The 24,622-nt window shown below is 39.2% G+C and overlaps 1 protein-coding gene across 2 annotated transcripts in view; it reads left to right on the top strand.

Annotated features, from left to right (window-relative positions):
- Positions 1-1,243: 1,243 nt before the first annotated feature.
- DCP1A (decapping mRNA 1A) overlaps positions 1,244-24,622 on the top strand; it is a 67,175-nt gene continuing 43,796 nt past the window's right edge. Inside the window, exons 1-3 of one of the 2 annotated variants that reach the window (XM_036266440.1) lie at positions 1,244-1,465; positions 4,357-4,397; positions 6,832-6,959. In XM_036266440.1, coding sequence (XP_036122333.1) covers positions 1,271-1,465; positions 4,357-4,397; positions 6,832-6,959 — 364 coding nt within the window. In that variant the 5' untranslated portion in view covers positions 1,244-1,270. The remainder of the gene's footprint in view (positions 1,466-4,356; positions 4,398-6,831; positions 6,960-24,622) is intronic. The other variant, XM_036266441.1, reaches the window with a different exon arrangement.

The following is a 24,622-nucleotide window of genomic DNA, read 5'->3' on the forward strand; positions in this document are numbered from 1 at the left end:
TCCACCTCTGTACTTTTATAAATAAATGTTCTTATACTTTGAGTCTTGGCTCTGAATTCTTTCCGTGCCAGAACTCAAGTACCAAGGATGCTGAACCCAGGTCTGGTCTGACCCCACCAAGCTAACACCTGGTGCCGTTCCTGCAGCCCTGCCAACAAAAGGAGCCCTTGCTTTTCTTCTCTGAATATCTATTCATCCCTGAAGCATTAATTCAAACATCACCTCCTCCATGAGGCCTTCCTAGCCTTCCCTGACCAGATGTTGTTAGTGGTTCCATCCTCTGGGTTTCAAGAGAACCATCACTAGCATTGTCCCAGTTTCTTTGCCTTGTCCTACCATTTCCACGTTCGCCCAGAACCAGGCAGCTGTCTTCAATAGTCTTTGATGCTCCCAAGGGGCTACCAGTTTACAATTAGAAGTTCAATAAATACCTGCTTAATGAATGATACCTGTGTCCTTGTTTGCATTTGTACACGCTCCTGGCGTGATTATGCAAAGACTGTAAGATATGAAATCTCTTTCCATTCAAAAATCGTCCTGGGATGTAAAATCATAAACAATACAAATATCACGGGGTTTTATCCTTTCAAAAATTTAAATTCCACTGTGGTATCTTTTCAATGTAAGAAAATGTTTTTCAACGAGGACGGGGTGGGGGGCTATACTCTAGCTAGTACCTGGCTCTTTCAAATGCTCAACAGATGTTTGTTAAAAGAATTTTAAAAAGGTTTTAAAGCTTTAAACGGTTCACGAGAAACTCAAGCCTTCAGGGTTCTTTCCAAGATTGTCTGTAAAGATGTACCTGGGATTCAGACGAGGAAAATAAGGAGCAAAAATGGATAGCAAAGGACATTAGTTTGGCTTTCTCAAACATTTCCTTCAGACGAAGACTAACTCGCTAACTGTGCTTTCTAAACGGCCCGGGAGATTGCACAGCGAGGTCTTCCTTCCGCCGCCCCGGGCCCTTCCCCGTGCGCGGCCGAGGCAGGCCCGCCTCGGTCTCCAACCTCGTCGGGCGGGCGCTCGGAGAGAGCGCGCGGGCAGCCTTGATCCTGGTGTCGGAACACTTCAGTCTGCAGAAAGGAAGCGCCTGGGGCCCGCACCTGCCAGCTCCACGGATCTTTGGGCCCCTGGGACCTAACGACGCCGGAACCCGGTGCCCTGGGCGTGGGCACCACGGAGCTTAATAGCTACCGTACCGCCCTGCGGTGAGGCTCAGCCGAGAGGCGGAAATCGAGGGCGCCGACTCTGCTGGGGGAACTTTGCCTCGATGGCACCTTCCTGTTCGAGACTCCGCCCCCTCCGGAGGGGCTCGGCTCGAGAAGTCAAGATGGAGTCGCTGAGTCGAGCTGGGCAGGAGATGAGCTTAGCGGCCCTGAAGCAGCACGACCCCTACATCACCAGCATCGCAGACCTCACGGGCCAGGTTGCTCTGTACACCTTCTGCCCCAAGGCCAACCAGTGGGTGAGTGCCGCCAGGCCACTGAGCGATGTCGCCCGGCCACCTCCTCTTAAAGGGGCCGCGCAGACCGCCCTAAGTGGGTGGTGATGCCGGAGGCCAGGGCGGCGGAGACGAGGCCAGGGACTGGAGGACCTGGCGGGCGTCTGAGGGGTGTCGGGGACCCGGAAATTGGGAAAGAGAAGCTGGAGAAGTAGGCCCAAGACAGCCGGGGGGAAAACCGACACAAGGGAGGATTGGAGGAGAATCAGTCCCTTAGGGTCGGATCCCGGGACTTGGGTGATCTGCCTTCTTTGCTGATGTGCTAAGGATATGGGACCAATGAGGTCAGAAAGATGCCTGAAAGGTTGAGGGTTGTTAGATAAATTACATATACATAATCTATAAAGTGAACGTTCCTCCTATGCCCCGCAACAGACATAAATAAGAGCCCCCTTCTCAGAGGTCATTTGGATTTAAAGATTGAAGTCTAGTTAGTTTCAATTCTTGGAAGAGAGGAGATGGGGATAAGTCCGGCTTTTATCGAACTACCCTGTGTTTCCAGAGTTTTGGAAAAGATTTCAAGTCTCTTAAATGGGCTTCCATGTTACTTGGATTCCCTTGAAACCGTTGGAAAAGAGACCCTGTAAATAAATGTGGTGATGTCACCCCTGAATGCTCCCATCAGACTAAACACTTTCTGGCTTTTTTGCACGGGAGGGGGTCCTAAAAAGTTATATTCAGTCTATCCATTGACTTGTTGGCCCCTGTTTGAAGGTTCCTTCATTGCTTTAATATAATTTTTCTAGTGATTGATCCTTCTTAATTCATTCAACTATAGATTTTATTAACACTTAGAAAACAATCAGTAAATGTTTGATGAATTGAATTTATAAATTACTGACGTTCACATTTCACTAAGAAATATACTTATGCTAACAAAACAATTAAAGATTGTCATCATAGCCCAGCGGTGTGGCTCAGTGTTTGAGCATTGACCCCATGTACCAAGAGGTCACTGGATTCCCGGTTAGGACACATGCCCAGGTTGTGGGCCAAATCCCCAGTGGGGAACATGCAGGAGGTGGCCATTCAGTGTTCTCACTCCTCAGTGTTTCTATCTCTCTCTCCCTCGCCCTTCCTTTCTCTCTAAAATCAATAAAGAAAAAAAATTTTTTTTGAAGATTGTCATCATAGCACATTCTTTACAATGTAATACAGATATAAAGTTTATTTAACCAGTAATTTTATGAAAGTCATTTGGCATTTATAAAGTTAAATCAGATGAAGACAAAATTATCTTGGTTTCGATCTGTCCTTCACCTCCTGGAAGAGAAGGAGGTATGGGAAGCCACAAAGAACAAAATTATAGATTTTTTAAAAGTGTAATTGTTTTAGAAAAACATTGGCTTAGTTTGAATTATTCTGAATAATTATTCTTTTCTTGATCTACGTATACATTTGTGAAATAGAGATTGCCAACAAATGTTAAAGACTTGGGGCAGAGACTTATTTACTAAGAAATTTTGTTTTTAAATTTTCACAGATTTTCAATATTTTGGTATTTTAATTGTGGAGTTCTGTTTTAAATAAGATACAAGCTACAATAACCTGAGTTGAAAAACAGGCTGCCATTGCTTGTTCATTTCAATTATGACACATAGAGCATAACCAGAATCTTTTCTATTTTACAGTGAGTTGTGACTTTGCACAATGTTTTCTAGGGGCAATTTTTTTTTCACTGAGACAGTTGATTACCAATTTCTTATACTAATAACATTTGAAAGTCAAGAAAAAGCCTCTGAATCCTTAAGAAAAGTTCCATGATGATATTTAAACTAGGACAGTATTTCTGGAAGAAATCAAGATGATAAATATTTTTTAAACATTTTTAAAAATATTTTTATTGATTTTTTAGAGAGGAAGGGAGAGAGAAAGAGAAACATCTATCGGCTGCCTCCCACAGCCCCCCTCTGTGAATCAAGCCTGTAACCCAGGCACATGCGCTGACCAGGAATCGAATAATCGAATCGGGATCTCTCAGTCTATGAGATGCTGTTCAATTCACTGACCAGCTGGGCATATTTTAAACATTTTTTATCCCAACAAATTAAATTTCATGTGACATTTAAAGTTTTCTTACAGTTTGTTGATTACATTAAAATATTTAGGTCCTATCAAGGGTGTGAACTGCAGGCTAATATGTTGTTTTTTAAAATTGTAACTGTGTTTAAGACCTAAATACACTCTTGGCACAGCAAATGAAAGATGGTATAAGTTGTACTTTTTTAATCAAAACATTTCACTTTAAGCTAAAACTTTTTAAAAATTATTTGTAAGACCTACAGTAATTACATTAAGGCAGATTATAGTTTCAGTATTCAACATCCTTCAACAAGGTTCTAAAAATAACAAACTAATTATGTTTGACAGTAACTACCACAACATTTACTACTTGTGAAATATACCAAAATCCTCCAATGTTGAAACAAAATAGGCTATAAGATAAAATTTCCTTTTTTTTTCCTACTAACATTGGTAAACTTTAAAAGTGAAGAAATTGCTGTATGAAAGACCTTGCCTTTAAAATTACGAAATCTGGCTAAAACATTTTAGCTTAAAAAGTGAAAGCTAATTCTAGGATTTTTTCCTTTAAATTTTTAAAAAGAATTAGAAAAATTCTGCAGATGCAGGCATGTTGCTGAATTGAGCATTGCATATACATTAATATTCATCAGTAGCATAGAAGGAATACAAAAGAAATTGTAACAGTAGTTTGTGGAGTGAGAGACTGACTTGACCTGTTTAAAAGTGATTAATTTTAAAATAAGTTGATCTTAAACATGTATTTCTTTTCCTTTGGAATATTTGGGGTTGCATTATGGGGAGAAAACTAATTGTTTTATTGTCTATTATAGGAGAAGACTGATATAGAAGGGACCTTATTTGTATATCGAAGGTAAGCTTTAAAAAAAAAAAGATTGTGTGTGTGTGTGTGTGTAGAGAGAGAGAGAGAGAGAGAGGGAGGGAGGGAGGGAGGAAAGGAAGGGGAGAGAGATAAAGAAAGAAACATCAATGTGAAAGAGACATATCGATTGGTTGCCTCCCACACGACCCCAACCGGGGCTGGGGATCAAGCCAGCACCCCAAGTATACATGCCCTGTGACCCTTCGGTCCTCAGGTCATCGCTCTAACTGCTGAGCCAAACCGGCCAGAGCTATATATTTTTTTAATCTCATGGTGAACAATGTCATATGAAATGGTTCAACCCTGTTGTACATTTACCTTTGGAACCTTCCTGCTTGACCCTCAGGTGTTCATTCATCTTAAGTTGCGAGATCCTAACCAAGTTATTATGTCTCCTCTTTGAGCCTTCCTGTGATTCAGAGTAAACAGAACCAGAACTTATTTGGGAACCTGGCAAAACCATCTCAAAATAGAAAACAGTTTTTAATAATGAATGAGTCTAAAACAGATGCCTTCCTCCTACCCCCACCCCATATTTAGAAAGATATATAGTTGAGAAAAACATAATACATGGACTAGCTCTATAAAATAATGTGGTTGAAGGTCAGTCCTGCTGTTGTCTGGTTACTGAATGAGAGGTTATCTTCTTTGACTCTGGTTCTGTCCTGTTTCCCACACTCTCCCTAAATGTTCTGAATTGTGTGCTGTCTTTAGTAATGTGTATTTTTAATTTGAGAGTCCTTTAGAAATCCTGAATGATTCAGAATTGCAGTTTTTATTTTCAACTTTTCTGACAATTATAAAATGTGATTGTTTTGCAAATTTCAAGTTTTGTGGTCTAAAAGTAACTGACAGTATATGACAGTCATGGAGTTCCTTGTTTTCATGTATCCCTGTTAGGTTTAGCTCTGATTTCTTCCTTTGGTTTCTAAAGCTTTGGGACTCAGCAGGAGTTATTACTGACATCTGGTTCTTTTAGTTTTTTGTTTGTGTTTTGGCTGGGCGGGAGGGGGAGTTGTGCTATGAATTATCTTTTAAGGATTACCTTTCTCCATCGATGGTAATTAACAAGAATTTGTCAAATATTCTTCACATTTGGGGGGGAGACCTTTACTAACTGCACCTCCTTTATTATTCTTCATTACCAATATAAATCTCTAGAAACTTTTCAACTGCTGTTAGAACTTTAGTATCTATAATACTTGAAAAGTACTTTCCTGGCCTTATTGTTACAATATAGTACAGATTCACTAATTATAGAAAATGCATAATTCAGTATAGTGAGTAACTTGACTTAATAAAAGACATGGAGGCTTATGTGGTATTGATTCTAATAAAAGGAGACCAAAGAAACTCTATGTGAGAAATATGAGAACACTTTATATACCTTAGATGAATGTATACCAGGATGTCAGAATATCACTTTGCAGAGACAGAGAGAGACCTTAGCATGGTAGAAGCCTAGATTTGTAGTCAGAAAACCTAAAGCTGAATTCTGATTATCTTATTTGTATGACTTTGGGCATAGGCCTTAATCATTCTGAGCTTGTTCCCTAAACTGTAGAACAGGATTCTAAAATCTCTCTCATCTACACAGAGAAACTAATGAGAAACTATAAAGTGTTGTATACATGTGAGGAGTGTCTTAGGGGTCATGTACTGAACCAAGGACATTTCTTATTGTAGGATTTGAGCCATTTTTCTAACTTGAGAAAAATGGAAAGACCTGTTTGGTACAAGAAAAATCATCATTGTCATGTCATTCATTATTATAACCAGTCCTCTACCATATTTAAAATAAATGTTATTTTTATTGAGCAAATGTGTATTAAATATCTACTGTGTGTCTATCTTGGGATACATCTGGAAAAAAAAAATAAGACAAAAACCCTATTTGCATGGAGCTTACATTCTAATGTAGAAAGACAAGTATAAAAAATAATAAGTGGTATGGAAAAAGAGGAGGGTGGTTAGAGGTATTGAACTTGGGAGCACTGAAAAGGATAGTTCTCAGATAGACCTCATTAAGAAAGTGACATTTGAGCCAAGGCTATGGGAGATGAGATAACTAGATTCTGGACAAGTGGTCCAGGCAGAGGTATTTAGAGAGAATGGCAAGATGCTCAGTGTGGCTGGGGCAGGAAGAGGCATAGGAGCTGAAGTCCAGGGGTGGTGGGCATATCAGCTAAGGCCTTGTGGCCTTAATAAGGATTTTGACCTTTACTCGGAAGGGATTGTATCCTTGGAATCTTCTCAGAGGAAGAGGGTTATGATCTGACTTAAGTTTTTTTGTTTACAATTTTAAATGCTAATAATGTATAATGCAATAATATAGTCAATCTTAGAAATGGAAATAAAGAAGTAGATAACATCTCTGCAAACTAACAGTGACTACAGATTTTCTTTTTCTTCTATTAAATCTAAGGTCAGCTTCCCCTTACCATGGTTTTACTATTGTGAATCGATTGAATATGCACAATCTTGTTGAACCAGTGAATAAAGATTTGGAATTTCAACTCCACGAACCATTTCTTCTATATAGAAATGCAAGCTGTGAGTATGTCTGTTTTATTACAGTTCGTATATTTTCAATTCAAATTGGGTGACTCTAGTTTCTATCAGCATATTATTTTTGGAATTGTTAAGTTACCAAAAAAATTTGGTCTATACTCTTATAGTTAAAATTAGGCTCAGTAAAATCAAATCTTTTATTTTTATTATTTTTTTAATATGTTTTTATTGATTGCAGAGAGAGAGAGAGAAAAACACTGATGAAAGAGAAACATCGATTGGCTGCCTCCTGCACGCCCCCCCACTGGGGATCAAACCCACAACTTGGGCATGTGCCCTGACCGGGAACTGAACCGGTGACCTCTTGGCGCATGGGATGACGCTCAATCAACTGAGCCACACAAACCCGGCAAGATCAAATATTTTAAATAGGACTTCTAAAATTGAAACACTTTTGTATACAATAACTTATGTTATTTTAGTTAACTATACTTTTTTATATAATAGCATTACATTATATTCTTATTGTTTGCTTTATGAAGGTAAGTTTCACCTTTTGTTTTTCGTGTGACATTGAATTATTGGCCACTCATGCCCCTGAGCAATAGGACTTAGTTGGAGAGACACAGGATGGGTACATACACTGATATTTCTGTCCACAAAGAAAGTACTATCTGAGAGTGGTATTTTTCATTCTGTCTGTTTAGTTGAGTGTCTGCTGGGTACAAGTGCGGGGCCAAGAGCTACTGTACTTTAATGTTAATAATACAATAACCTTTGTGGGGTAGGCAGGCAGTTAAGTCAGCTGAGACTCAAAGGTGAGTCAGAGAGTGAAAATAATAACATTTTTGTTTTGGGGGGGGTTGTTTTGTTTTGCTTTATAGTTCAGGGTCCTTTCAGGCATTTTACAGACTCTTAACAATGGTTGGATATAGTCAGCAAAGCTAGAGTGGTCCTTTCAAAATGTATGCAGTGCTTGGTTTTTGTATTTCATCATGGGTAATGAACATGTGATGAGGGCAGAAGGTTATCCATAACTATCATCTAAGGAAATAGCTAGAGAGAAACGTTGCTTCTAACTTAAAAAGTAAAAGTTACTGTATTTGAATTTCACTTGACTGGAAGGTAACTGGTATTGGGGGAATGTCTTCAGTATAAAATATCAAAAGCTACTAAAGATTATGCATCTTTTAATTTCCTGAATGAGAAACAGTGAGGTCTGTTTTGAAGCTAGAAGCCCCAAATTCTTCTCCTTAACTTGCTTTTAAGTATCTAAGTGAAATGAAATCTATCTCTTTTCAATAAACTATTTGTCTAGGTAATTGAATTACCTCTGAGATTTTCATCGTTAGTTCAGATGGATTTATTTAAACTAATGTTAACAAGTAGAATTATTTCACATGGCTGTATTCTTTGTTTTGAACATTCTGTTAAAGGGGAAATTCTGCAAAGGAACACATCAGTTTTTTGAAAAAGAGAAATTGGCTTAATTCTGCTCTTGACTACCTGGAAACTTAATCTAGCTATTGCTTCTAAGAAAAGTTTGATCATTAAAATAGTAGGGAAAATTATCAGAGGCCAATGGACTCAATTACCATTTAGTATAAACCTAAAGTGAATTGTATTGTATTTCTTTCAAAATAAATGTTCCCTTAAAGTTGACAGTACAGCATAACACAAATATAATGAAAACATGATTAACCAAAAGTAACTAATCAGAGCTTCATTTATCTGGAAATATTTCTCTAAACTAGTGTGGAAGAAATGAGGGCAAATTAAAAGCAAACTAATGTTAGATTTTATTTTGTGAAAATCTAGCAAATAATTCAAGTGTAACCTGGGGTCAGCATGAAAATGTCAATATTCTATAACTGTAACCCCAGTATTGTATCAGTATCATAGGTTAATTTGTTGTAATGTTAAGATCTTAAATCATCAGGAATGTTTATTATTCTTGAGCAGAAAAGTGCACTAATACATTTTGTTTTTAAAGATTTTCAACAAGAAATTGAAACAAAGATTAAACAGAAAACTCACTTGACCAGATCATTTCATTTCCCTGTAAATGGGGCTCTGAATCATCTGCTAAAGACCTTATAATTTCTGATATTGCTAATTAGGAATTCAAGAACACGTCAGCTTGTTTTCAGACTAAAAAGGTCAAGTACAACGCTGTGGGTATATTAGAAACAGACTAGAAGAGGAGCTTGGGGGAGTATTTAAAGGAATAGCTGTGTCAAGGAGAAGTGACAAGACAACATAAAGTGATCTGGGAGTGTTGAGGCCTCTCTCTCTAGTAGTGTATCTCATCTCAAAAGTAGAAAATAGTCTTGTCAGGTAAGCAAGCTGTTGAGTTGTTCAGGGATTTGTTCTTTAAATAAAAAGTTAATTAGTGTCTGATTGTGTATACAGGTAATTATACCTGATTCTGTAGCTGCTCTTCTGTCATTTTCCTGTGGGAAATACCACCAAGACACCTGACCCATTTTACTCAAGTTACACCTTCAGATCCAGCTTCTTTCATTCAAATCAATGTTTAGAGTTTATGTAATAGAAAATTGAATTATAACTTTTTTTCCAGTTCTAATTTTTTTTTTTAATGCCAAATGCTCACCACCACCACCACACCCCTTAAGAAAAGATAAAATCTCACAAAGAAAATGCTAACCCTAGTCAAGGGATTAGGTTTGATGATTCTCTTGAATCTTTCAGAAGCATGTATTTTTATATACTGTGCAAGGGCCTGTTGGCAACCACAGGACCCCAGTGGGGCTGTAGTGAGGGTTCGGGAGACTGCAGATTTTTTAGTTACTAAGCATAAATGATAGTCCAAGCACTTTATTTCTGATTCCCGACTTAAGATAAGGAAACAAGAGTCTAAGAGAAGTTTGCTCAAGTCACAAAGGTTATAAGTGATAGAGGCAGAATTCAAATTTACGTGTGTGGAGCTTCAAAGCCAGAGATCTTTCTATCCCCCTGCAACAATGAAATTGCTTCATCAATCCACATTCCAGAGCATAGCTGTCCTGTAGATCTCTGATGTTGGAAATGTGCTATATCAATACTGCCCCGTGTAGCAGCCACCAGCCACATGTGACTGTTAAGCATTTGAAATGTGGCTAGTGCAATGAAGGAAATCTTTTTCTTTTAGCTTATTTAACTTAATAATTTTGCATTTAAATAGGCATGAGGCTAGTGACTGCCTTACTGGGTTTCTTTTTTTTCTTTTGGTACGTGCCCCTAGCAGGAACCAAACCTGGGACTCTGGTCCACAGGCTGACGCTCGAACCGCTGAGACAAACTGGCCAGGGCATGACTGCCTTATTGGACAAATGAAAATCTAAAGCATGAATCCACGTTCAACCACACCCTTTTGTTGTGTGCAGACCCGAATTGAACAGGCATTTGGGAAGCTTTGGATTAGATTTTTGTGCCTTCTATTTAGTCATTCCTTTTTAAAATTTATAAATGATTTCTAGATACAGAGGCTGCAGAAGACATCCTGAGGGTGGCTTTGCCATGGTAACACTCTTAGCATGGAATTTAGTTTGCAGACAAGAATTCTATTCTAGGCTTTACCATTTTACCAACTGCAACCTTGGATAAATAACTTAAACCACTGTTCTGTCCTTCTTGTCTTAAAAGGGCATCATCTATGTGAAGGTATTTTTTCAAGCAGTTACAAATATAAAATACAGATTGTCTCCATCTTGGATTCAAGCCAAATGATCTTATTAGTGAAAGATGCATAGGACTTTGATATTATCCAGGTTCTTTTATCACTCAGGCCCATAGAGTGCTTCTTCCCATCCCTTCTGACTAGCACCATGACAAGCTGAGGACTCTGCCTATCTTTACAGATATTATTTTCAGATGTTGTAGGGGGCCATTAATAGCCTGAGCTATGACAAGTTGAAAATAGAAACATGTTAAAATGGAAAATCTTAAATGGTACAAATTTTTAAAATCTCTCAGCAGAAGCATTTCTATTACAATTGGCATACAATATTATATTAGTTTCAGGTGTACAACATAGTGATTAGACATTTATGGAACCTAGGAAGTGATTGCCCAAATAAATCTAGTACCCATCTGCATGGTATTCATTTTTGTCAAAATACTTACTGGAACACCTAGCCCCCTCCTGGATAAAGCTTTGTATTAATGTAATAAATGTTTTAATCTTTCTAAAAGAAATTAATGAGAGTTTTTATTTTAACTGATTAGTTGGAAAAAAGAAACAGTTCCTTTGCTTTATAAACATATGCATTACTACCAATCTGTTGATCTTCTGTTTTCATATGTAAACAATTCATTTTATTAACTGGACTATAAAATTCTTGGTAGACTCTGAACCTCTAGGATTTCTGTGGTATAAGCATGTAAAGAAAATGTTCTTCAACTTTCAGCAATAGCATGACAGAAAATCTTCCTACAAACATTTAGAAATGCTATATAAAATATTAAATGTATAGCTTAGCCAAAAAGGAAATAATAGACCTTGCAGTGGGCCAGCAACATAGTGAAGACTGAAAGCTAAACTGGAAAGCCTATGAGCTGACATTGGGGTTAGGGGTTCTTGGGGATGGGGAGCTCTCCTTTATATAAGGACTCCATTATAATTACAAGGGATTAGGAGACAAGATCTTGAATCCTAGTGAGGTGCAGAGTTAGGGCTGAGACACACATTCCAGCATACAGTCTGGTCCCTTAATAAGTTACATAATAATAAATTAGATTATGTCCCACCAATCTAGGGAGATGACAGGCAGGCTTATCTATCTCAGTCTGGGCTGTGAGTTAGAGAGCAAGTGTCTCCCCTAAAAATAGTAACCATGAGACTTCCCTTATTTAGATACTGAGTTTAAGTTATACCATTAATTTGGTGCATTTCGTACCCAGGTCAAAAAATTAACATAAAATTCATTCTCATCTGGTGAGTACTCTACAACATCTGGCCAAAGCAAATGCAAAACCCTTGTGGAGGGACACATCCTTATCTCAAATTGCCCAGGGGTCTCATTGATAAGCCTCAAGGTCCAAAATTACTACCGAATGTACAAGGAAATAATTCACAGTCAGTGTGAGGTAGGCTACAACAAACAGCAGGATTAGCCAACTCTTCCCAAAAACATTTTTTTGAAATATGTTCAATTGAGCCCTAGCCAATTTGGCTCAGCGGTTGGGAGCGTTGGCCTGCAGACCAGAGAGTCCTGGGTTCAGTTCCCGCTGAGGGCACGTACCTCAGTTGCAGTTTGTCCCTGACCCTGGTTGGGGTCGTGTGGGTGGCAACTACTCAATGTGTCTCTCTCACATTGATGTTTCTCTCTCCATCTTCCTCCCTCTATCTAAAGATAAATGAAAAAAAAAAAAAAAATGTCCTCGGGTGAGGATTTTTTAAAAAGTGAAAAAATAAATATGTTTTATTGATTTTTTTAGAAAGAGAGGAAGGGAGAGAGAGATAGAAACATCAAAGTGAGAGAGAAACATCAATTGGCTGCCTCCTGTTTGCCCCCCATTGGGGATCAAGTTCACAACCTGGGCATGTGCCCTGACTGGCCACCGAACCGGGACCTCTCAGTCCATGGAATGATTCTCAGTCCACTGAGCCACACTGGCCAGGCCCAAAAACTTTGGTTAATGAAATGATCAGCCCTGACCGGTGTGGCTCAGTTGGTTGGAGTGTCATCCCATATACCAAAAGGTGGATTTAATTCCCAGTCGGCACATACGCAAGTTGTGGGTTCAATCCCCAGTCAAGGCATGTACGGGAGGCAACCAATCAATGTTTCTCTCTCACATAAATGTTCCTCTATCTCCAAAATCAACGAAATGATCAGACAGAAACTTTAATGGATGTAAATGTTAGGTGTAGATTATAAAATAAAATGACAGGTAAATGTAAAAAATAACCAATTGAATTTCTAGAAATTAAATATTTAATTATTGAAATAAATTCTCTACCTGGACTCAACAATTGGAAGCTGGAGACCTCTGAAGAAAGTATCCAGAATGCATCCCAGAATGGAAAAGAAATGGAAAATATGACAGAGAGCCCAGCTGGTGTGGCTCAGAGGTTGAGCATCGACCCATGCACCAAGAGGTCACTTGTTCTATTCCTGGTCAGGGCACATGCCCAGGTTGTGGGCCCAATCCTCAGTGGGGGCCTTGCTGGAAGTGGCCAATCAGTGTTCTCTCTCATCAGTGTTTCTATCTCTCCTTTTCCCTTCCTCTCTCTAAAATCAACAAAGAAAAAAAAATTATTTTTAAATATGACAGAATAGAATTGGAAAGTCTAACAGATGACAAAGAAGAATTTCAGAATGATAAAATCTAGAGAGAGGTAGTATTTGAAGAGTTTGAGAATTTTCCAGAATCTCTAAAAGACATAAATCTCAGATGTAGGCAGTAGAATAAGTCCCCAAGCATAATAAATAGAAATGAATACGAACCTGAGCACATGGGAAGTCATCAAAGGCAAAGAGACAGCAGCAACCAAAGGCTGCCTGAGGTTGATTATTTAGTAAGAGCAACAACTAGACAGCATATTTAGTTGGAACTACTGAGTTTGGAAGACAAAGGAATAATATTTTCAGAGTACTGAGGGAAAATGCAACCAACAATTCAGTAATTCAAGAGAACAAAATGGCCCTGGCCTTGTAGCTCAGTTGGTTAGAGCATTGTCTCTACATACCAAGGTTGTAGGCTCAATCCCCAGTCAGAGCATATACAAGCATCAGCCAATAAATGCATAAATAAGTGGAACAACAAATTGATGTTTCTCTCTCTCAAATGAATAAATAAAAAAATTATTTTTAAAGAGAACAAAATAAAACCTTTTTTTAAAACACTTTATTTATTTTGTTGTTGTTAATCCTCACCCAAAGACATTTTTCTATTGATTTTTTTAGAGCAAGTGGAAGGGAGCTGGGTAGGGGAGAGAGAAAGAGAGAAACATCTATGTGAGATAGACACATCCATCAGTTGCCTCTCACACTCACCCCAACCAGTGCTGGGGAGCAAACCTACAACCCGGTATGTGTCCTTGACCGGGAATCAAATTCCCAGCCCTTCAATCCAAGGGCTGATGTTCTTTTTTTTTTTAATCCTCACCTGAGGACATTTTTCCACTTTTTGTCCAGGTGAGTGGGAGTGGGGGAGAGAGAGAGAGAGAAACATCGACATGAAAGGGACACATTGGGTGGTTGCCACCCACACAACCCAACCAGGGCTGGGGACAAACTGCAACCAAGGTACGTGCCCTTAGTGGGAACCGAACCCGGGTCTCTGGACTGCAGGCCGACGCTCTCCGCTGAGCCCAGCCGGCCAGGGCCAAGGGCTGATATTCTAACCACTGAGCCATGTCCGACCAGGACAAGACTTTTGTCAACAAAACAGAACTTTTATCTCCAGCAGACCCTTGCTGAAGGCACTTCTAAAGCGGTACTGTGGTGGCCAAGCCATGTGTCACTATTGAGCATTTGAAATGTGCCTAGCGGAGCCCTGGCTGGTGTGGCTTAGTTGGTTTGGCACCCTCCCGTGCACCAAAAGGTGGCGGGTTTGATTCCCAGTCAGGGCTCATGCCCAGGTTACAGGCTCAATACCTGGTCAGGGACGAGCAGGAGGAAAGGTAGCCTGTTGATTTCTCACTATTGCATCGATGTTTCTCTCTCCCTCTCCCTTCCTTTCTCTCTAAAAATCAATTTTAAAAATCTTTAAAAGGGGGGGGAGGGGAGCCCTGACCAGTTTGGCCCAGAGGTGAGCGCGTTGACCTACGAACCAATGAGTCTCAGGTTTGATTCTGGTCAAGGGCATGTACCTCGGTTGCAGTTTGGCCCTGGCCCTGGTCGGGGTCAGTCCTAGTTCGGGTTGTTTGGGAGGCAACCAGTCGATGTTTCTCTCTCTCTCCCTTCCCCTCACCCCCCATTCTATCTGAAGATAAATAGAAAAATATCCTCGGGTGAGGATTAAAAAATAAAAGAAAAGAATTTTTAAAAATTGCTCTGACTGGCTTGACTCAATGGTTAGAGTGTTGTCCTGAGGACCAATAAGTCTCGAGTTCGATACCCGGTCAAGGGCACACTCCTAGGTTGCAGGATCCATTCCTGGCCCCAGTCAAGGTACATGTGGGAGGCAACCAATCGATGTGTCCATCTCACATCAATGTTTCTCTCTCTCTCTCCACCCCCTTCCCTCCTTCTCTCCCTTTCACTGTCTCTAAAAAGTCAATGGGAAAAATATCCTCAGGTGAGGATTAACAACAACAAAAAGTGTGCCTAGTGGAACTAAATTTTCAATTGTATTTTATTTAAATTTAATGGTATGGTTCTAAAGGCTATGGTTGAAACATCAGAAAATTGAGCACAGAAATAGGAAGTGAAATTTAAGAAGCAATAATCAAAGAAAGGTTAATCAAAATAAGCAGTGACTGTATAAAACAATAAAATGACTAGTTTGAGTCATTTTATAAAGGTGAAGCAGCCCTGGCCGGTTTGGCTCAGCGGTTGGAGCGTCGTCCTGTGGTACAGAGAGACCCAGGTTCGGTTCCCGCTAAGGGCGCATACCTCAGTTGCAGTTTGTCCCCGGCCCTGGTTGATCGTGTGGGTGGCAGCCACTCGATGTGTCCCTTCACATCGATGTTTCTCTCTCTCTTGCTCTCTCTCCCTCCCGCTCTATCTGAACAAAAAATGGAAAAATGTCTTCGGGTGAGGATAAAAAAAAAAAAAAAAGGTGAAGCAAAAATACTAGACAGCAATGAAATAAAAGCTGTTCAAACCTGAGGCATCCTAACACTGAGGTTAGATAGATTGATTAATCATAGTCTTTTAAATCAAGCTGTGTATGTTCAAAAGATTCAGGGTAACCACTGCATAATAAACATTGGTTGTCTGTCTGAACTTTTAAACCAGGATTGGAGAAAAGTAAATAGAAACCATCAGAAGTAGCCCAAAATAAAATGGCAGAAATAAATAAAACAGTAATTAGAACAAATGTTAAGTGAAAAAAACCTACCAGTTAAAAGACCGATTCGGCCCTGGCCGGTTTGGCTCAGCGGTTAGAGCGTCGGCCTGCAGTCCGGAGAGAACCGGGTTCGGTTCCCGCTAAGGGCATGTACTTCGGTTGCAGTTTGTCCCCGGCCCTGGTTGGTCGTGCGGGTGGCAGCCACTCGATGTGTCCCTTCACATCGATGTTTCTATCTCTCTCTCCCTTTCTCTCTCTCCCTCCCACTCTATCTGTACAAAAAATGGAAAAATATCCTCGGGTGAGGATAAAAAAAAAAAAAAAAGACCGATTCGAAGATTGGATAAAGAAGCAGAATTTGCCAATTCTGCTGCTTTCAAAAATCTTAAAAACTCAAAAACCTGGAAAGGTCGAAAGCTAAGGGATAGAATGAGATATATCAGGCAAATATTAACGAACCAAGCAAGGCTGATATAGCTGTGTTAATCAAACATGATAGATTCTGAGGTAAAAACATCAGGGATAAAATTTACCAAATGGTGATAAAAGGAGTAAATTACCTGGGAGATAAAACAATTCCAAATTGGTATGCACCTAGTGTATGTCAGAAATACATATGGAATATTTAAAAAATCTATAATTACAGTGGGAGGTTTTAACAGGCCACATTAGTAATTGACAGGTAAAAGAGACCACTCAGTCAGGTTGTAGTATATTTAAACAGTACAGTTAAGCTTGATCGAATGGATATGTAAAGAACCCTGCTTCCAAGAATTTGAGAATTGGCATTTTTTTTCCAAGTACATATTAGAATTTAATAAAAATTACCAGCCTAAGAAATTAGAGAGGAAAAAGAGAAATCTGGGTTAAGTTGAAAGAAAATATAGATGAGTAGAAATTAATTGGAGTAAGTAGATATTACAATAGAACAATAGAAAGAAACCACCAATTTTTTTTTTTTTTTTTTAATAAACCTCTTCTCGGCCCTGGCTGGGTAACCTAGTTGGTTAGAGCATCATCCCAATATGGTTTTGAGTTTGATCCCTGGTCAGGACACATACAAGAGTCAACCAGAAAAAGCCATAAAAAAGTGGAACAATAAATCGATGATGGTCAGCCTTTCCCCTATAACATGATTGATGCAACGACAACTGTATATATATGTGTGTGTGTGTGTGTGTAGCAACTAAAGATAGAGAACACACATTTTTTTTAAAGCCAGAAACCACTATGAAGAACTTTTTTTCTGAACGTTTATACGGACAGTTTCCTGGGAAAACCAGTATAATAAAGCTCAGGAATAAATAGATCTGAATGAACTCATGAACAATAAAACAATTGGGTCAGTAATTTAAAATCTCTCCCATCATATCTACAGAAAATGCTGAGAGGAATGTTCTATTCAGTGAATGGACACTTAGTTCTCCATATATAGAGACCAGCCTCTGAAAAAAGCAGATATAGGATCTGTACATTTCTGACCTTATCATGGGGTACTTACCTCCACAGACCACTTTTCTGCATTGAAGAAATGATATTTCTGTTATCCACTGTTCCTTCAGCAGGCATTTGGCAAGCACCTGCTATAAGCAACGTACCTCACTAGTATGTTTCTCTGGGAAGGTGTTTTTCCCCAAGACCAGTGTAAGGGATCCTTAGATTTCTACTTCTGTGAGCACCTCTCAGAATAGAAGGGGGTAACCTGGAATCTCTGTGTATATAATATACACTTATGACTTAATTATGAAATGCCCCAAGAATATTTTGTACGGTGGGTTCTGAACAGTTGTTTTTTAATCCAAAATTTGGTGTTTGAATTAACAAAAAAGTAAAAGCAAGAAAAACTGATTTTTCTATTATAGCTAAGCAGTTTACAATATAACCTGGTTAATTGACCAGGTTTGTGGTATCATTAAGCTCTGCAAAATCAATTCTGGCATTTAATGATTTTCTTTTGCGAAAACTATTTCAGTATTGTCTTTTACTTTGCTTTTAAACAAACAAGGTGATTATTTAACTCACACACACACCTTAATTCATTGATATTTATTGAATATCTGTCATTTGCCAAGCACTTTACCAAGTGCTATATACCATTTTAATTAAAACTATAGTGTAATTTTAAAGAATATATTTTTAAGAGAGAGAGAAGAAGGGAGAAAGGAACATCAGTTTGTTGTTCCGCTTATTTATGCATTGTTGGGTTGATTCTTGTACGTGCCCTAACCAGAGATCAAACCCACAACCTTGGCATATCAGGACGATGTTCTAACCAGCTGAGCTACCTGGCCAGGGAAGAAATCTGTAATTGTCTGTGATCAATTCATTGTAGACACCACTGCACTAGGACCAGCCTTAAAGAATTTTATTTGTCCTTAGGTACTATTGTCTTTTCTTAGAAAATTATAAGCAAAAATCATAAAATTTGTTAAAATTTTTAGTGTCAGAACGCTGCCTTTCTGGTAAGGGTCAGGATTTTTAATGAAATATGCTTCTGTGTTAATCCCAGTGCTATGCTTATTCCTAAAACAACCTTGTTAATTAATGGTAAAAATTAATTATTTAATATCTGTAATTGGAGAATTTTCCGTTGTAAATTTGAATGATTAGGTGAGTAATAATGAAAATCTGATCCACCAGAGAGACAAGGACAACTCTTCATGTTGCCTCCACTCAGTACCTTAGGGCACGAAGTGCCTACTGAATGCCCTTTTTGATTTTTAAATGTTTTCTATAATCCAAAAGTACTTTGGGGAAAATGAACAAAGCATGTTGCTCCATAACCTGCTTAACAACAACAACAACAAAATCACCATAACAAGAGCAATTGAAAATAAAAATAGTATTGCTTTCTAATATTTTTAAGAACTTACCTCCAAAAGCTTGTGAGACGTACCCCTTCGTTTTTGCTTCACTTACAACTTTTCCTTTATATCGGGCATCAGTCTCTTGATACAGAGCTTTTTTAATTAAAATCAAATCACTAGAAAAAGCAGGGAGATTCATTTCCATAGTGTTGAAAATGCAGCTGCCAAATGGAAAGTTTTAGTAGAAGAAATACTGTAGTATGTGCTCTTTTTTTCACTCTCTCTCTCTGCTTGTCCTTTCTCAGTTCAAGGGCAAGACTCAGAACAGTAGAAATGGTAGGTTGCTGTTGGCATTTGGTACGAATCTTCACTCTTAAAGCACAGTGCAGGAAATTTTCTTGCAAGAGAAGTTTATAATTTGTCAAGTCAAAAAATGTGAGTTCTACCTCCAAACTGAAACAGGAATTTATAAACAATTTTGAAAGTTCCACAGTTCGTTCTTTGTGATCTTTGCATTCAGCACAGTGCTTCTTACTTAGCCTGAGGAAAGGCAGGCAGTCTTCTACCATCCGCAGCAGCACTGCTTGTGATGGGTATGATTCTGTAATCAGTGAAGGAGAGAGGATCTGTGGCAACTGCATTAGTCTGGCCTTCTGGACCAAGATAAGGAAAGAGCCTTGCTGTTGCCACATTTGTAGATTGAAGAGGTAAAAACTCCATGAAAACGGAGTGACTTGGACTCCAAGGCTGACTGGTGACACTGTCAGGTCAGACATTTCAGAAATCTATTGCTGTAGGCTGCTGCTTCGTATTCGAGCAGAGCCTCCACCAGGTGCCTTTTGTTAACTCTGTCAGTCTGTGAACATTTTAGAGTTTCCCAAGCAGATTCTCTTCAGTATGCCTTACTAATTACTGGCTCCCCCGGCCCCCAAGTTAGGGTTGTCACATAAAAAGCAGTTTTATCTTTTTTTGTTTGTGTTTTCTTAATTGTAAAGATTTTAAAAGTTAACCATGCTCCTCCATTTTATCTCAAATTATGTTCTCTCTTGAGAACTCTCAAAGGAAAGCAACAACTACTTGTCGCTAAGTAGCAGAACTGTCTTCTGAATATGTATGTGTATAGGTTTTCACCTGTTTACATAGTGAAGTTCATTGTGGAGGTAAAAATTGAAACAGAGTAATGCTAGTCCCAGGAGATTTAAGCCTCTGGAGCGGGCAGAGTAAGTCTCCAGACTGAGCACTTGAGGTTCACTACGCTGGAGGATCCGGGCATATCCGAGCTACTTACAAAGCCCCTGCTTCCAGGCATGCTCAGCTTTTTCTTTTTATTAAAAGGAAGGCATAAGTATTTGCTACTAATATTTAAAAGTTAGGGTATTTTATACACACACCTACACCTCGGTTTCTATCTTTTCTTGTGACAAAATGGCGTGTATGGTCACATAGCACCTGCGTTTTTGGGAATGACCACCCACCCCAGCCTCACGGATCCCAGCCCCTGAGGTTTCTTACACCCCTTCTTTGAGCATTTGCCTGCAACCCTGGTTTGTATAATCTCTTAATAAATTGACAGAAAAATATGTAGGAGAGAAATTAGGGAAAGGAGAGCACTCTTTCTGACCTCTTTTCCAAAGCCCTAAGTGTAAATTTTTGGAAGCCCAGAAAACAGGAACTCAACTCCATAGAGGCCAAGGCCATACTTCCCACCCTTTGTTGTCCCCTGTGATTTAAAAAAAATGGTAATATTTGAGTGGAACACCGGGGTGAATAGACCACCGTGGGGGTGGAAAGCTCCAACATTTTGGCACACCCGTTATCACTTGCATTGTACACTTAGGGGACACTCTCCTGACTTAGGGAGTGGCAGGTACTGTGTGGCAGTAATGGCAGTAAACCCTAAGAGCAGAGATAAGACCCTAATGTGGTTCACTGTTTTATCTGGGCTTGCCTATATTTAAGAATAAAAATTTATAAACATAAGTAGGAATGATCAGTTGTGATATTCTAGGGTTTATTATCCTAATCCCTAAAAAAAGTTCAGTGGTCATTTCATATGTCTGGATCCCATACTGAGATTATTATGTTAACAGGGTTTATGGAAGCCGTTTTGCTGGCAAATATTTTCTGACTTGATTTAATTTAGAGAGTGGTACCAAATTTTAAAATAATAAACCAAAGAGCCAGGCCAGTGTGGCTCAGTGGTTGAACGTCAAACCATGTTCCAAGAGGTCGCCGGTTTGATTCCTGGTCAGGGCACATGCCCAGGTTGTGGGCCAAATCCTCAGTGGGGGGTATGCAGGAGGTGGCCAATTGATGTTCTCTCTCATTGCTATTTCTACTTCTCCCTACCTCTCTCTAAAATCAATAAAGAAAAAAAATTTTTTTAAATAATAATAAAACAAAGAGCTTGCTGAATAGCATTATTTTAATACTTTTTTTTTCTTTATTGATTTTTAGAGAGAGTGGAAAGGAGAGGAAGAGAGAGATAGAAACATCAATGAGAGAGAACATTGATTGGCCATCTCCTGTCTGCCCCCCACTGGGGATCGAGCTCACAACCTTGGCATGTGTCCTGACCAAGAATCCAACCTGCAACTCCTTGGTGCATGGGTCAGTGCTCAACCACGGAGCCATACTGGCTGGGCCCAAATAGCATTTTTAAATTACCTGGCCCAAGTTTTTTAATCAGTGTTCAATAAACAGATATTTACAATTTAAATTTTTTTAAGTGAGCTCTAGCTCTACCATGTTAGTGTTCAGTGGTTTTTTTTAAGATGTGTGGTTTTTTTTGGCCAAACAGAATAAAAGCTGCTAAGGTAATTGAAACATACCTACCAGCCTTTCTCATAGATATACAGCATTTCCTCACCTGCCTGTTCGCCACCCACCACAGTCTCCTGTACATGTGTGTTCTTACCCCTAGCTCAGAGCCTTTCCCTTTCCCAGCCTCTGATGTTAATGTGGGGCCACCAGGCTTTCCGTGTCTTAAGTGATCTGTCAAGGCAGCGACATTCGCCTTTTCACTCGCAGGGCAGGCTTATGTTTATGCAGCCCCAATCTTACAGTATTTTTATAATCAGAAGGGTCCTTATGTCTAGAGTAAATGTCTTTGGCTGTGTCCAGAGCTCATTTTCTTGTTTTTGTTTTCTTGTAGGGGATCTTTGTCAGTATCATGTTTAGAAATATTGTTACTTTGAACACCATTGCCAAAATCTTTTATCAAACCCCCTTTTCTGCTTGGCACCATACTGAGAAAATCTCCAGCCTCCTCAAATCCTTTTAGAAAGTAGGTCAAATCTAAATAATAAATGAGTCAAAAAGACATGTGCACGAGAGTGACTCCCAGCTCTGTTTTTGTGACGTTTCACAGGATCTCTAGACGTCTCGGGGTTTTATAGAGGCTCCAGATTAATTTGGGTATTTTTTACCTAGTGTATGCCATAAACCCCTCCAGATGAGAAGCAGAGTGAAGTATCACATCAAATCATACTGGGCTGCTGGATCTTTCAATGGGCTTTCCAGGAAAAAGGAAAGCTCTTGCCCTTCATCTTTTTAAAATGTCTCATGTTAAATAATCCAGATACCTGTAATCTTTGTCAGTCTTATTTTCACACTTTCAAAAGAAAAGGGCTGTCATTTGAAAAGAAAAGGAAACATTTAATTTTGGATATTTTTTTCTGCATCTTGATATTTTTCATGGAAGTACAAGCTAAAAGTAATTAAAGGACCGGTTACACTTCTGAACTCTTCAGTGACTAGCCTGTACAGCACAACTTACCTGAGAGAGCTGTTAAACAGCCACACTATTGGGTGTCCAATAATTAGTTCGCTTTTTTCTTGAGAAAAGCCTGTATTATAATACAGATGCTGTTAGTATTTGCCAAAGCAAAGTGGTGCTGTATTGCCAAATCCCTAAATCATCCTCTGTGGTATACTTAATCAGAGAAAATTATTTCAGGTTGTTTCAGCAAGTGAATTGTTGACAGAATGTACTGGACCTTACAGTGTAAGTTCTCTTGAGGGAAGAAGACTTGGTTTGGTTTGGAGACAATTTCCTCTGCAGTCACAGCTATCTGGCACACTTGTCTGTTTTTCTTCACTAGTGACAGTGACAGGCTTATACAGGTCTTTGGGCCTTCTTGCCAGTTGCATGCACTGAGCATTTGATATGTTGGCAGACAGAGCTGATTCTTGGATGCGTGTCTGAACCTCTACAGGTCTGCTTTTGGCAGAATCGAGTGTGACTCTTATCCTTCACCCATTAAGCTATCATTACGGCTTCCTTATCTTTATTTCTTCTGCAAACATGCCTTTGAAAGTGTTTGGCTCTTTTTGGCAGTTTACTTGATAATGTACAAGAGCGGAAGGCATGTGTCTTATTTCTAAATTATAGTTTATTTCTTCAAAGGAAATGGGGGGACCTAAGTAAAGATTTGTCATAAGTTGACAACTCTGATGGATTTGTTTTGATTATTGATATGAAGTTTTTTCCTAAGATTTTGGCTAACAATCTCCTATAAAAACATACTAAATGCCTCTGTTTAGCCAGGAAAAAAGAGTGTTCTTCTCTGGGCCAGACAATTGCATATCATAAACTTTCTCTCATCACTGTAAATTGTATGGGTGTGTGCATTAGAGGGAAACTGGAGTCATTTGTATTTGGACTTTTGTATTTTGGATATTCTTTAGCCAAGATTGGAAGAGGCATATTTAAAGAAAGGTAAGTGTGTATAATTGCCATATATGGGGTCTTTTCACAGCCCAGTCTGATTTCCTCTATGTTAGAGCAATCTTTAGCTGCTGAGAACATAGCTAAGACCCTGCAGTAGATAATACTTAATAATCATCTCCTCTGTAACAAGGCTACTTCTGTGCTCTTTTATTGGGCTGTCAAAGCTAAATTTAATCTGTTGATTTACATCATGTAAAATATTTCAGAATACTTTCTATTCATTGGATGTTGGTTCTATTTGAAGCATCGGTAGTGTTTTGAAGTTCTGTGAACAGAAGAGGGACTATGAAGGTGTGCTCCAAGCGTGGGAAACTATTCACAGCAATTCAAAGACTCAGAAAACAAAAGCCAACCCCAGCTGCCTCATGGTAGTGCATGTAGTCACCTGTAGGACACATGGCCAGACATGGGGTCAGAGAGTTTAGGACAGCGTTAATGTAATTGGGGAGTTTCCCTGCCAGAGAAGCCCCCTTGTGAACAGGGTAAGGAAAAGATTTTTGTTTGTGCTCTTGATTCATTAAAATTACGCCATTCACTCACTCTGTATATCAATAATGTTTTAATTTACTTGTGACAATAGGAAAATCCAATAAATTTTTATTTTCATTGAGAAGGGAACTTTCTTTTTTAATTTTTTTTTTATTTTTAGAGAGAGAGAGGAAGAGAGAAGGAGAGAGAAACATCAGTGTGAAAGAGTGAAACATCAGTTGGCTGCTTTTTGCACACCTCCGACCAGGAATCGAGCCTGCAACCTGGGCATGTGCCCTGACCTAGAATTTATAACCTTTCAGTGCATGGGACAGTGCCCAACCAACTGAGCCACACAGGCCAGGGCATGAAAAGGGAACTTTTAAAGTTGTGATTCGTGCCCTGGCTGGTTTGGCTCAGCGATAGAGCATCGGCCCATGGACCAATGAGTCATAGGTTTGATTCCGGTCAAGGGCATGTACCTCGGTTGTGGTTTGTCCCAGTTCCTGGTCTGGGTCATGCGGTAGGCAACCAGTGGATGTGGCCCTCTCACATCGATGTTTTTCTCTCTCTCCCTCCCAGTCTATCTGGAGATATATAGAAAAATATCCTCAGGTGAGGATTTCAAGAAAAATAAAATAAAGTTGTGATTGGCCATGAAGTTTTGTAGAGAAATGTAATTATCTTAATTCAAGGCAAAACAAAAAATTCACTATTAAAATAGCTTGTATTAACAG

The sequence above is a fragment of the Molossus molossus genome, unplaced genomic scaffold (genome assembly GCF_014108415.1).
Source record: "Molossus molossus isolate mMolMol1 unplaced genomic scaffold, mMolMol1.p scaffold_m16_p_18, whole genome shotgun sequence".
NCBI lineage: Eukaryota > Metazoa > Chordata > Mammalia > Chiroptera > Molossidae > Molossus > Molossus molossus.